At 42.3% G+C, this 13,910-nt stretch overlaps 3 protein-coding genes across 3 annotated transcripts; 2 read left to right on the plus strand and 1 right to left on the minus strand.

Annotated features, from left to right (window-relative positions):
• Nucleotides 1–298: 298 nt before the first annotated feature.
• Nucleotides 299–3,949, minus strand: LOC122762636 (gastrula zinc finger protein XlCGF57.1-like). Its single transcript, XM_044017824.1, has 2 exons — nt 3,563–3,949; nt 299–1,963 (listed from the first exon to the last, which is right to left on the minus strand). The coding sequence occupies exons 1-2, from the start codon at nt 3,660–3,662 to the stop codon at nt 399–401; spliced, it is 1,665 nt and encodes a 554-aa protein (XP_043873759.1). The 5' UTR covers nt 3,663–3,949; the 3' UTR covers nt 299–398.
• A 4,454-nt stretch (nt 3,950–8,403) lies between these two features.
• On the plus strand, nt 8,404–11,122 carry LOC122762637 (cell wall protein DAN4-like). Its single transcript, XM_044017825.1, has 6 exons — nt 8,404–8,450; nt 9,067–9,242; nt 9,377–9,529; nt 9,780–10,334; nt 10,416–10,476; nt 10,879–11,122. The coding sequence occupies exons 2-6, from the start codon at nt 9,077–9,079 to the stop codon at nt 10,937–10,939; spliced, it is 996 nt and encodes a 331-aa protein (XP_043873760.1). The 5' UTR covers nt 8,404–8,450; nt 9,067–9,076; the 3' UTR covers nt 10,940–11,122.
• Nucleotides 11,123–11,616: 494 nt separating this feature from the next.
• Nucleotides 11,617–13,566, plus strand: LOC122762641 (alpha-lactalbumin-like). The gene is made up of 5 exons (XM_044017830.1): nt 11,617–11,781; nt 12,196–12,363; nt 12,624–12,687; nt 13,253–13,312; nt 13,401–13,566. Exons 1-5 carry the CDS (start codon nt 11,634–11,636, stop codon nt 13,471–13,473), a joined length of 513 nt encoding a protein of 170 aa, XP_043873765.1. The 5' UTR covers nt 11,617–11,633; the 3' UTR covers nt 13,474–13,566.
• The last annotated feature ends 344 nt before the right edge of the window (nt 13,567–13,910 follow it).

Here is a 13,910-nt window from a genome sequence, read left to right on the forward strand (position 1 = left end):
GTGGACCATCATGCGCCTGTTAACATCAGTCTGTCTCAAACACCACCGCTAAAGTTTCTCTCCTGTGTGGACCATCACATCACTCTGAATCAAACACCACATCCAGCTCTAAAGTTTCTACCATGCCTGTTAACATCACTCTGAATCAACACCACCAAAGTTCTCCTGTGTGTGGACCATCATGTAACATCACTCTGAATCAACACCACCTCTCTCCTGTGGACCATCATGCCTGTTAACATCACTCTGAATCAAACACCACCGCTCTAAAGTTTCTCTCCTGTGGACCATCATGCCTGTTAACATCACTCTGAATCAAACACCACCGCTCTAAAGTTTCTCTCCTGTGTGGACCATCATGCGTCTGTTAACATCACTCTGAATCAAACACCACCGCTCTAAAGTTTCTCTCCTGTGTGGACCATCATGTGTTTTTTAAGAGAACCCTTTTGTGTAAAACATTTCCCACAAACATGGCAGCCCCAGGGTTTCTCTCCAGTGTGGACCACCATGTGGACGTTGACGTCACTCTTCCTTGTAAATTTCTTCCCACAAACATTACAGTCAAACTGTTTTTCTCTTGTATGGTCCACCATATGCATTTTTAGAGAACTCTTTAATCTATATCTTTTCCCACAAATATCACAGCCAAATAGTTTTTCCCCTGTATGGATCATCATGTGCATATTATAAGTAAACTTCTGTGTGAATGTTTTCCCACAAACATCACAGCTCCACGGCTTCTCTCCTGCGTGGATCACGGCGTGTTTGTTCAGATGATCCTTGAGAATAAATTTTTTCCCACAAACATCACAGTTGAATGGTTTCTCTCCTGTATGGACGACCATATGCACATCAAGATTACGCTTTCGTGTAAATCTTTCCCCACAAACATTACAGTCAAACGGTTTCTCTCCTGTATGGACTCTTACATGAGTCTTAAGAAAACGCTCAAATGCAAATCTTTTCCCACAAACATCACATCTAAACGGGGTCTCTCCTGTGTGGACCATCATGTGTATCTTAAAACTTTTTTCATGCTTAAACATTTTCCCACAGATATCACAACGACATGGTTTCTCTCCTGTATGGACGACCTTGTGTTTGTTAAGATTACCCTTGTTTGTGTACCGTTTCCCACAAACATCACAATCAAACTGTTTCTCTCCTTTATGGATCATCATGTGCACATAAAGAGAACCCTTCTGTGTGAAACTTTTCCCACACACATCACAGCTAAATGGTTTCTCTCCTGTATGGACCATCATGTGCATCTTGACTAAAGACTTGCGTGTGAATCTTTTCCCACAAACATCACAGCTACATGGTTTCTCTCCAGTATGGACCATCATGTGCCTCTTCACACTGGTCTTCTTTGTAAATGTTTTCCCACAGAAATCACAATCGAATGAGTTTTCTACTGACAGAACTTTCGGCGTACGTGTCTGAGGTTGACATTGGCCAGGAGCTCCGATCTCGTCATCACTGTATTCGGTCTCAGACGAGTCTGGAATCTCGTCATCTCCTCCAGCTGCTGTTTTCACTGGTCGTGCTGAGACAGTTGCTGGGGGTTCCGCCTCTCTGCTCTCTTCAGTTTGATGAAGCTGTGAGGACTGGGGGTTCTCCTCATCATCTTCAGTTTTCACTTGGACTATAGTGAGTGAGAACTTGTTGCCATCAACCTCCTCAAGAGACTGCTCTTCTTCCTTCTTGGTCCAGAGATGATCGTGCTCCTCTTGGATGTGGGGAATCTCTGGATCATCTTCAGTTTTAACATAAACAACAGTGAGTGAGAACTTCCCATCATCAGCCTTCTCCAGTCCTTCATACTTCTCTTCCTCAATACTGGTCCAGAGATCATCCTGCTCCTCTTTAATGTGAAGAATCTCTAAGTCCTCCTGATCTGGACTGGTGATCATCTCAGTGGAAACCTCTTCTTTGATCACCAGTAGATGTTGGACATCTGCAGGGAACAATGAAACACACGGTGTAAAAATATTTATTTACCTGAAGAAATTTACCCCCAGAATATATGCATTGCATTAAAAACATACAAATCTTCTTCTGCTGTGTTCACGAGCGCAGTAAAGTCCTAGTCCACTGTCAATTTTTGAGTCCATACGTTTTGGTTCGACTACAATTCTGATTGGTCCTTTTTTTTTTTGCCGTGTTCATTTCATACAGTCTACAATTCATTTGATTTCATCAGTAGGAAAATACCAAGTGCAAACGGAGGTGTTTGCCCCTGTTTCACACGCAACAGCCTGTGTTCAGAGAACACCTCCCTTGTTTTCACTATTTTGGATTAGCCCAACCCACTAACAGATAGATTAAAGAACGTGTGGTGGTTTTATTTATGTTGAGCTACAGTCAGTCGTCCTCTAACGTCCATGTCACAGACGTCAAAGACATCACAGTGTGGCAGCATTTTACAAAAATCGATGGCGGGAAAAAAGTTGAACGCAAAGTTTGCCAGCAGTTTTCATGTCACATCTCAACTACAAACATTGGCATATCATATAACACGCTAAGCTAACTTGTCTGTGTTAGGTTGCGCCACTCGTTTTGAGTATAACTTATCAGAATTGGCATATTTAATATTTTAGTCTAATATTATCTGTATCTGTGTCTCAGCCGCGAAGCTGAGCTCCTGTGTTCAGTGTCTCTGTGCGAGGACATGAGACAAATCATCTAAATATTCCTCAACAGTTCTTGTGCTGATGTCTTGTGCCCCCTCCAGATTAGCTGATTTTAGTCAAAATTTCAGGGCTTCAGTTGATCAAGAATTTCTTTGGTTGATTACAGCCCTAGTCACCGCAAGTCACCGTATTAAAGTATTGAAGTAACAGGCATTTCTTTTCAAAGCAGTGTTGCACTCTCTGTTGTGTCGACACTATCTCTTGTGGAAATGTCTGCAGAGAAGAAACCACAACACGTAACCGCTGTTGGGCACAATTTGGCAAGAATCACAGTTAATCCCAGTTAATCCCAGTTAATCCCAGTTAATCACAGTGAGTGCTCAGTACGGATGAGAGCCACTTCCAGGGACACTTTTGCATGATGAGAAGTTAACGGTAAAACTCGCCATGTTGGGTCCAGCTCCGTATGTTGTTGTGAAAGTTTCTTCTCTGCAGACGTTTCCACAAGAGATAATATAGTGTCATACAAATCCGAGTGTCCACACACGTTTCCCTGTCCAATGTGATTTAGGTGACTTTGATGCATCATATTAGAATTATTTCTAAAGTTTCAAAATCGATTAAAATTATTTCTACAATAATGTTGCTTCAGATTTGAACTGTTTCAGTTTCCCGTCGCTGCCATAAACGAGGAAGCCAGTATTAGTTTGACACTCATTAGCTTTCATTTTCCAGCACATTATCAATGTATTAACAAGCTGCTGTATCGGACTGATTGAGGAGAGATTATTATTATTATTATTATTATTATTATTATTATTATTATTAATAATAATAATGCCAATAACAATAATAATGATAATACCAACAATAACAATAATAACAATGAAAGATGTTTGAGTTTCATCATCGTGTCCTCTTACCTGTGTGACAGTCCAATAAAGAGGCTCTGTCTTCAGTCCGCCTCTCTGAATGATCTGAGATTATAAGTCTATCCTGGTTCATACAGCTGCGTTTCATCATTCTGTTCCACACTCGTTAGCTGTGAGCCGCGCTAACTGCTAACATCGACCGCTTTTCCTGATCCGGATCAAACGGGATCTGACAGTAGCTAACGGGATCGAACGGGAGCTAACAGTAGCTAACAGGGTCAAACCGCTGACAGAAGCTAACAGTGTTAGAACAGGAGCAGCGGTTTTGAATTTGAAAGTGACATGAATAAAAACAGTGGAATGAGGAGAAAATACTCCTGTAAGTTAGTTGTTAACAAGCTAGCATCCTCCCGAGTGAACCAAGACATACTTCTTCTTTTCTTTTTTGGCAGAGAACGATTTGGCGCACTACCGCCACCATCTGGTATGGAGTGTGGATCTAACCATTACTTCAAAATGAATAAATATAAATACATTATTAGTACATAATATACATACACATATGTATATGTGTATGTATATATATATATACAAATACTTATATATGTATATTAATAATAATGTACATACATATGCTTATTCACACATGCACACACACACACATCTAATTCCTCTCCAATGTCTCTCAACTTTTCATAATAATTGAATAATTTCTCTCTCTGACATTGAGTTAGAACATGCTGAGCTGTTTTCTCCTGCCCACAGTGATCACATCTGCCTGTATTGTATTGAACAGTGTGTTGTTTAATCACGTATGGCCAAATCTGATCCTTGGTATGATATTTTCCTCTTTCCTGCTTCTTTCCGTGCATCTAACCCACCTAAAATATGGCGGACTATAAGGAGAATAGAAGGCAGATCACAAATCACCTCAATTCTAACTCCAATATGTGATCATCTTGATTTTTTGCCAGGTACAACAGACAGTGGTTTTCGAATCTGGGTAACTAAAGGCATTTCTAATTTGTGTGATTTATTTGATGGACCCACTTTGTCTTTACGCAATTAGCAGAGAAATATGAAATTCAGAAACAAGATTTTTTTTGCTCTGCAGATAAGGGACTATGTAAACAGAAGCACGACACTACCCTTCAATCAAAGTTATTCTTGCATAGAGAAACTGCTTTTTTGTTATATTACATGTCATGTCATTTAGCAGACACTTTTATCCAAAGCGACTTACAAGGGAATTGAGTACAATCTGCCAGGAGTGGAGTTGAACTTGCGACCATGAAGTCTTTGCTCACAGGGTCTTAACCACTGAGCCACTCCACTTCAGAAGCCTAAATCTATAAGCTTTATATATTCTCAGAGACTATGGTAACATAAGCACTCTTCACTTGAAACAAATCAGGGGAAAAGAACTGGATGTAGAAATTACAAATGACCAATGGCATGATGCTTGGGAGGGTGCAACAGCTTTAAGTGTCTGTAATAGATTTGAAGCTACAACACAAGATTTTACACAGAGCTCATATATCTCCCTCACAACACCATAGGTTTGATGCTGATTGTTATGGCAGTCAGCCCTTCCTGTGTCCAGTCTCTGTGTGTGTGTGTGTGTGTGTGTGTGTGTGTGTGTGTGTGTGTGTGTGTTGCAGGTTGCTGTGATTGCTGATTGGGAGTGCCCGTGACCAGCTTCCCACCTGACAAAAGCCTGCTGGCTTGGATTGTCTGTTATCTTTCAGCTTTACCTCCTGATCATCTGACTCCTGTGCACGAACAAAGTATGGTTTCAATAAATTGACATGACACAGTTGAGAAGAGGACCTACGGTCTGGAGTAGCAATCAGATAATTCTGGTCAGACAACTTTTTAACCACAGAGTAAGGGCCAGAAAATTTAGCCTGAAATGGAGATGTTACAATAGGCAAAAGTACTAGAACCTGATATCCTGAAAGAAACACACGATTTTCAACCCACCAGTCATAACGTTTTTTCATGTTGTTTTGTGCACCAGCCAGCTTGCTCTTTGCCACCTCCTGGGCTTTGTACAACCTGTACCGAAAACCACTTACCTAATCAAGAAGGTTCTGTGGTGGCTCCGTGTCGCTCCACTTATCCCGAAAAAGAGCCAAAGGGCCTCGTTCAGTGTGGCCAGACACGAGATCGTTGGGAATGAACCTGTGGCCAGCCACGGTAAGCCCTCTTCCCAGTCACCCTTCAACTGAACACAGTATGCATGCAACATTGCCTTTAATGTCTGGTGAAAACATTACAGAACGCCTTGACTTTGTGCGTGGTAGGCGGATGCTTGATTGTGCTTAACACACAACTGCTTTAAAATCTGCAATTGGATCAGCCTGGGAACACCAAAGACGGACATAAACTGTGACAAAGCACGAACAACTGACCTGATTGTAATCGTGCGCAGTGGATAGGCAGCTGGATATCAACAGATAACAAGCTCCTGATCTCGAAGGAGGCAAAGGCCCCACACAGTCAATAATGAGATGCTCAAAAGGTTGACTTATAACTGGTATTGGGAACAAAGGAGCAGGCTTCAGGGTCTGATTAGGCTTGCTGGTAAATTGGCATGTATGGCATGACTGACACATCTTTTTTCAGTCGGGGCCAAAAGAAATACCTCAAGATGCGGTCATACGTCTTCCTGATACCCAAGTGACCACACTCGTCATGGGAAATGTGCAACACCAAACTGCGAAACTTAGATGGCGCCACAACTTGGTAAACAGGGTCACCAACAAAATGTTCCCACTGAGGCACCCACTTTCTCATCAACACTCCATTATCAACAAAATAACACTGAGCATGATTTTCCACCTCACCAATAGGACATGTCATCTCCAGCAAAGCCTTGAGGGAACCATCTGCCTGCTGCTCTTCCACCAACTCACTGCAAGAGACACACCAAGGGGCATCAGGACATGTTACACCATGCTGCAGTGAACTGTCAACCTCTTTTGCAGAATTTCTGTCAGCCTGTACGCGAGCCATGGCCCGTGTCACAGTGCATGCTGTAAATAGGGAACTCCCAATCAGCAAATCAGGGAACTCCTTCTAGTTTTAATCAGGTTCACTGCTAACGAGGGCACCAGAACGACGATAGGAGGCGGAACATCAGCCCACACTCTGCTACCGAATATATCATTACCCAGAATCATTTCAATCCCATCCAAGGGCAAAGCCGGGCACACACCAACCACCATGTTACCGTGAAAGAGATTATAAGACAACATCATTTTATGCTGCTGCACCCACAGGACTTTCATCCCCATCCCCATCCCAAGCACAGGAATGAATGACCAAGCAGCAGTGTCCCTCACTGATGAAAGGCTCAAAAGACGTAAGCCTGATACCTGTGATTTTGCCTCATTACCTGTCAGCAACTCCACTGGCGCAATGAACAATGCCGGTTTGGGCGTAAAGCTGGACTCAGGGGGCTTAGACCTGGACTTTAAAGCATAACAATCACGCCTCCAGTGGCCCCGCTTACGACAATAGTTACAAACTTTGTCAGACTCACATGCACCACGTTCATTCCTCTGCTGTTCTACTGGTCTTACAGGGCACCCAGACCACACACCACCCACTGAGGAACTGTCCCTGTGCCTTCCACCATGAACAGCAGGACCAACTCCATCATGTATCAAAATGTAATCGTCAGCTAAAGCAGCTGCCTTAGCAGCCGTCATGTCCAATATATGGTGCATGTTGTCTAGTGCAGAACACTAGACAACAAAAATAAAGAAAATGAGGAGCGGCAGGCTGACGATCCCAGGGGAAAAGAGAGTGATCTCACTATGGTCCTGTTGGAAAATACAGAGGTTTTGGTTCATTATAGGGCAGGAGATCAATAAAATCTTAGCTGTCGATTTCGAAAATAGTGCCGTATGCATGCAAAAAAGCTGCTGAGTCATGGGGAAAAAACCCACATCTCTCAGTGACAGTGACTAAGTGTCTTTGAACAATGAAACTGACGTACACCTCAGCATCACTGCTGTGTCCCAGCATTTCATCCAAACAGGTTTTCTCTCTCACTGTGAACTTTACGACCACATTTCCTTTCAGCATTGTTCCCTGAATCGTGTGCGTGCGTGTGTGTGTGTAAAGTGTCCGAGTGTGACATGACAAAAAAACAAGAACCTGGACAAACTCGCAATGCTTGAACACCAATGCTGTTTGCATGTTCTTATAGCGTGATAATCTGTCACGATGTTGCAGAGTAAAAGTGTTTGTGTCGATCATGTGATCACGAGAAGCTAATGTGTTATTGTTGTGATTAATCCCAATGTAACACCAACCCAACACCAACACCAACTCAATGCCAACACCAACCCAATGCCAACAACCAACCAATGCAATTGCTGACAACCCAACACCAATGCCAACCTGACAACCCAACACCAATTGCCAACACCAATTCCCCAACCTAAACACCAGCGCTAACCCAATGCCAACCCAACACCTCTAACACCAAAGCCAGCGCCAACCCAACACCAAACCAATGACACCCCAACGCCAAATGCCAACCCAACACCAACGACAACCCAACACCAACCCAATGCCAATGCCAACACCAACAGCAACGCCAGCACCAACCCAATGTCAACCCCAACCCAATGACAACCCAACGCCAACACCAACACAAAGAGTAAATGTCAGTAAAGGTGCAGTTCATCACTCTTAAATGTCACCATGTGTTTTTTTATTTGAAGAATGTGTCATTTGGACAAATGATGACAGAATGATTCTTTGTGCTTTATTCAGTTCCCCATTCCATGAAGGAAGTTCAACAGTAGAACAGGTTGTTCCACTGGTGCAGCTCATGCTATATAAACTCACTTTTTCACATTTTCACCTGCAGACACTGAGAGGAAAACGACCATCAGACGACACACACACACAAACACACCAGGTGAGTCTTTATTTTTCTCTTTTACTCATTGCTGTGTTTGAGGCTGAATGTGTCAAAGCAAAGGGACAATTATGTTCATTTCAATCAAAAGATGGACCAAACATTATCTGATGCTGTCGTGTAAATCAGGTCAATCATTTCATCTGTTACAACAACTGCTAACAAGAAAAACTACTCAATGTTTTTTAAATTCACATGAACATTTGAGGAAAAGGAAGCGGCTAACTGTTCCACCACTTATGATTCCAAAATCTACTTAAAATTCCAAAATCTACTTATAATTCCAAAATCTACTTATAATTCCAACATATACTTATGATTCCAAATATATTTAAATTCCAACATATACTTATGATTCCAAAATCTATTTATAATTTCAAAATATACTTATGATTCCAAAATATACTTATAATTCCAAAATCTATTTAAAATTCCAAAATCTACTTAACATTCCAAAACCTATTTATGATTCCAAAATCTATTTATAATTTCAAAATATACTTATGATTCCAAAATCTAAAAATCTTTTATTTTTCTGTTATGTTTCCATATTTTTTTTTCATGTTTGAGGCTGAAATTTCAAATTAAAGACACAACAATGACTTCACTCTGACAGAAGGAGTGAAATGAAGCTGACACTGCTGCTGGTGCTGGTGGCGGCTGTGGCAGTCGTGGTGCCCGGCCTGTCCGAGGCCCGCGTCGTCTCCAGATGTGAGCTGAAGGAAGAACTTGGGAGGGCGATCGTTCTGCCCAGACATTTGAAAATAGTCAAGGAAAGAATCCTGGAAATATGTGAGAATGATAAATAAACCATAACATGTCTAATAAGTGTAACTGAGGTGGATGTTAAAGGAGGAACATTTCACCTCTTAACCTTTATGTCCTTGTCCTTGTGTTCTTCCTGCTTCTTCATTGGTTCCCTGAAGTAATCTGTGAAGTGAACAGAAGATCCCGTCTGAACACTGACCTGGTCAGAATCTTCGGTAAACGCAGAACAACAACAGCCATGCCAACGACAGAACTGACGACCGTGGAGCCAACGACAGAACCGACGTCCTTGGAGCCAGCGACAGAACCGACGTCCGCGGAGTCAACCACAGAACCGATGTCCTTGGAGCCAGCGACAGAACTGACGTCCGTGGAGTCAACGACAGAACCGAGAACCGTGGAGCCAGTGACAGAACCGATGTCTGCGGAGTCGACGACAGGACCGGCGCCGTGGAGCCAGCGACAGAACCGACTTCCGTGGAGCGACAGAACCGACGACCGTGGAGCCAGTGACAGAACTGACATCAATCGAGCCGACGACAGAACCGACGTCTGTGGAGCCAGAACCGACAGAACCGACGACCACGGTGTCAATGACAGAACCAACGACCACTGAGACATCAACTCTGGAGCCACTCACTGAAGAAACCACAACCACAGAAATAACCTCTGCTACAACTCCTCCAGAATCAGCAACCACTGAACCAACAACTTTAAAATCAACCCTTGAAATCACCCGAATCACTCGTGGCTTCAGACAAAAGCGGCATGTCAATTCCGTCAGCAGTGAGTCCAAATCATCGGAGATGACCAGCAGCATGGAGGAACTGCTGGAAGGTGAAGAAAGTGAGGAGTCAGATGAAGACGAGGGCTACGAGGCGAGTGACGAGAGCGAGGATGAGGAAAGCGATGAGCAGGACAGTGAGGTATCAGATGAGGATGAGGAGAGCAAGGAGAGTGGGACCCGTTCAAAGCGATCGTATCGTCAATGGAGGCCCAGAAAGAGGAGACCACGTCTGTCCAAGGGGTTTTACGGACTCTTCCAGCTGGCAGACAGTACCTTCTGTGATTCAGGTTACCGTAGGACCAGGAACAAGTGCAGAACAGACTGCCTCGGTGAGTCTTTGCAACAGAGAATTACACAGTACACAGTCTATTTGTTTTGCAAATGAATAACAGTGACTTGTTCCGCCACAGCCTTCACCGATGATGACATAACAGATGACATCAAGTGCTTCGTGAAGACCGACGCCTGGTAGTAAGTTCACCCCAAATCAATCATCAGAGTGAAAACACACCTTCTCAAGCCTTGAAAAGTTACTCAGTGTTGTTATCTCGACAAAGCTAGCATTGCAGTTCATGTGGAACACGCAGGATTGTTACCCAAATCTTCAGAGTGGTTGTGATGGTTACCTGAAGACAGAAGAGTCTGGTGTATTCAGGGACAGCTGCTGAAAACCATGTCAAAATGTACCATTTCAATTGCACCATTAGGCCACCTGGTGGCCAAACATGCTCAATTCACCAGATTTACAATTTTCTCTTTGTATAGTTTCAACAGTGTAACAGTAGAATGTACTGTAAACATAAATAACACGAATAACATGTATATTGTATCTCCATGAGACAAACAACAGCTTATCTTTCTTGTTCATGACAGCCGTTTGCTGAGGAGAGCTTCTCACACATGTCACCGCGTTCCTTCCTTCAACTGCCCATGAGGAGCCGCTGGTGCTTCCTACCCACGATGTCTTCATGACTTCATGTGTTCATCTCACATTCTTCTTCTAGTCTTTCATCACTGGAGCTGACAATGATAATGAACATCAAAATTTCATCAAATCAAAATTTGTTGGTGATATTTTCCACTATAATCCACAATAAAGAAAAACAAACCCATGTTATCTTCTGGTCAATGATGATTCTTTTTCTTTTTCTTTTTCTTTTCCTTCCAATAAAATGTTTTACTCAACTCACCAGAATGAATCTGTTTCCATAGCAACATATGAACTGGTAGATAGATAGATAGATAGATAGATAGATAGATAGATAGATAGATAGATAGATAGATCACCTCTGGGGAGACAAACTGTCTCCTCCTGTGGTTTAGGTCTCTTGTTCTTTTCATCAGGATGTAGGTGTAACCTGTAAATGAGAAGACATGTTTTCAGACACACACACACACACACACACACACACACACACAAACCTCGACCTCCTTACAGCTCAGAAACCCAACGCCACTTTTTGGGAATGTGGCACAGTGCTGTCCAATGGTCTGTGCCGGAGGGAGCGCTTCTTTATCTGAGCCAGAACAAAAGAGCAACAGGTGCGCTGTGATTGGTCAGTGACAGCCACATCATATATGTACACACACACACACACACACACACAGAGGCAGAAGCCCGAGTGAAGATGAAGAGTGTGGTGGTGTTGGTGCTCTCAGTGCTGACCTGTGGTCTGGCCGACTGTAAGACTGTGACCATATGTGACGTGAACAATGTCATCAAGGACAGATCCCTCATCCCCAGTAAATTCTCGGACCAGAACCTCAGGGCCAAGGGTGAGTACCGGTCACTTCTTTTGACAGCTGAGACAGTAAAGACATTGAGGACAGGACAGTGAAACTCCAATGACCTGGAGACCAATAATTACTAATAATGCAAAGCAGTTTGTGTGATTTATATATGTATATATGTATGTATACATATATGTATGTGTATATATATACACTCTATATATACACATACCTATGTACATATATAATTAAAAACATATTGCTAATATTATAAAAGTTATAAATCTTTGCATTTGCTTTGGTTTTTAATACCCGTTGACCTAGTCTTTTGTTTTATTTATTTATAATAATTCTTATTTTAATCTGTTTTTGCTCATTTTATTTGGTGACTCATTGAACTTTTATAGTCATTTAACTGTGTAAAACTTTCTCTATATTAACACATTTGACCCTGTTTAGTGATCTGTAAGGCAAATCCCGAGGTTGGCATGCGAACCGACTGGAAAGAGGCGGGGCCACAGGGGGGCGAGACATTATACGGCCTTTTCCATCTCAGTAACCGACTCTTCTGCAGAGACGATTCCTCAGACTCCACCTCCATCGACCACTGTAACATCCACTGCAACAGTGAGTACCACATTCACTCAGTTACTGCTGTGTTCACGTCTTCATCTCACTGTAAAATCACACACACGCTGCTGCCTCCATCACTAAGTTGAAATGTCTTAATCCTTCACTCAAATTGAGCTCAGTGACACAAAGTGACCACATGAGGCAGCAGAGGAGCAGCAGCTTCTCTCTGGACTTTGGTGTGGGAGAGTGAGTGAGTGAGTGAGTGAGTGAGTGGTTTCTCCTGTAAATCACGTGTTTTCTCGTCGTCTTCACAGAGTTTATTGACGACGACATAACCGATGATGTTGAATGTGCTCTTGGCGTCTTGACGAATCTTCTGTAAGTTGTTTTTTTTCTTCACCGTGAGGTCACATGACACATTGTTTGTGCTTAACAAATATGATGTAGACATTTTAGATACGTGTGTGTTGTTAAGTTTTTATATTGATGTGATGAATTTGTCCAGATTTTTGATCATTTGTCACATAGTCATACTTTCGGCCTTTCTTCTATTATTCTATTAGATAATTGTTGTGTTTTGGTCATTATTTTGTCACGATTATTACATCTTAACTCATTATTTGAATCTCATATTTCACTTTTTATCAAATGTCTCATAATTCTAATCATTTTAATGATTTACCTCATATTTTGGACTTTTTGTGTCATAAGTTTCACCTCACAGGTTTATGAGAATGTTTTTATTATGGAGGCAAATGTTTTTTTACTTCTTTGTTGTTGTTGTTTTTGACTGGAGGAAAAATCGTCCACTCCCTGATATTATTACACATCCTAACAAAAGCACAGGAAGGAGAAGGTCATGCAACAAAAAGCCTCAGGCTGGAAGAAGAAGGTCACTCTTACACAGTTTGTAATTGAATCTGTTGCTCTAATATTTCCACAGTGAACATGGATTTGACTTCATGAACTACAATGTATCAAAGCTCCAGGAATTAAATCAAATGTAAGTTTCTGCATCTGTGTTTTCATCGAGTGTCTGCGTTTGAATCCACCGTCAGACTTTGTGAGAGTGTGTTGTGTTTCATTTGCAGGGTCAACGACCTCCTCGCAGGTGGTTGCAATGGAAAGAAAGACCAAGATTATCCACTCGATCAATGCCAATAATCTCAATCTGCTTTAGGAGTCACTGCAGCATATAATCCCGTCTCACACGAGCTGCCTGCCGTTAATGGCCATAATAAAGTGAAGCATGTTCTACTCGTGGCAGTGACTTTTTGTCTGTTTTCACCTTTTAAGTAGAATCATAATAAGAAGAATAATAGAAATGATTCAAAGAATTTGTACTTTTTAATTTGTCAGCAAACGATTTTGTTGTTGTGTTACACACACACACACACCTACACACAGTCACACACACATAGTCACACACAGACACAGACACACAGTCACAGACACACACACACAGTCACAGACACACAGTCACAGACACACACACACACAGTCACACACAGAGGATTACTGTCCACGGTCGTGAGAGGTTGACTTACTTGAAGGTCCAGTGTGTGAGGGTTAGTGACATCTTGTGGTGAGGGGGTGGGACT

This window comes from Solea senegalensis, unplaced genomic scaffold (genome assembly GCF_019176455.1).
Source record: "Solea senegalensis isolate Sse05_10M unplaced genomic scaffold, IFAPA_SoseM_1 scf7180000015887, whole genome shotgun sequence".
In the NCBI taxonomy this organism is placed as follows: Eukaryota; Metazoa; Chordata; class Actinopteri; order Pleuronectiformes; family Soleidae; genus Solea; species Solea senegalensis.

Excerpts from the sequence above, each read along its gene's own strand:
- LOC122762637 (XM_044017825.1), top strand. The coding sequence starts at position 9,077 with ATGAAGCTGACACTGCTGCTGGTGCTGGTGGCGGCTGTGGCAGTCGTG. Across the intron at positions 9,243-9,376 it reads GGAAAGAATCCTGGAAATAT|TAATCTGTGAAGTGAACAGA; the intron begins GTGAGAATGATA and ends GGTTCCCTGAAG. Across the intron at positions 9,530-9,779 it reads GGAGCCAGCGACAGAACCGA|CAGAACCGACAGAACCGACG; the intron begins CGTCCGCGGAGT and ends CGTCTGTGGAGC.
- LOC122762641 (XM_044017830.1), top strand. The coding sequence starts at position 11,634 with ATGAAGAGTGTGGTGGTGTTGGTGCTCTCAGTGCTGACCTGTGGTCTG. Across the intron at positions 11,782-12,195 it reads CCAGAACCTCAGGGCCAAGG|TGATCTGTAAGGCAAATCCC; the intron begins GTGAGTACCGGT and ends GACCCTGTTTAG. Across the intron at positions 12,364-12,623 it reads CTGTAACATCCACTGCAACA|AGTTTATTGACGACGACATA; the intron begins GTGAGTACCACA and ends TCGTCTTCACAG.
- LOC122762636 (XM_044017824.1), bottom strand. The coding sequence starts at position 3,662 with ATGATGAAACGCAGCTGTATGAACCAGGATAGACTTATAATCTCAGAT. Across the intron at positions 1,964-3,562 it reads TTTATTGGACTGTCACACAG|ATGTCCAACATCTACTGGTG; the intron begins GTAAGAGGACAC and ends TGTTCCCTGCAG.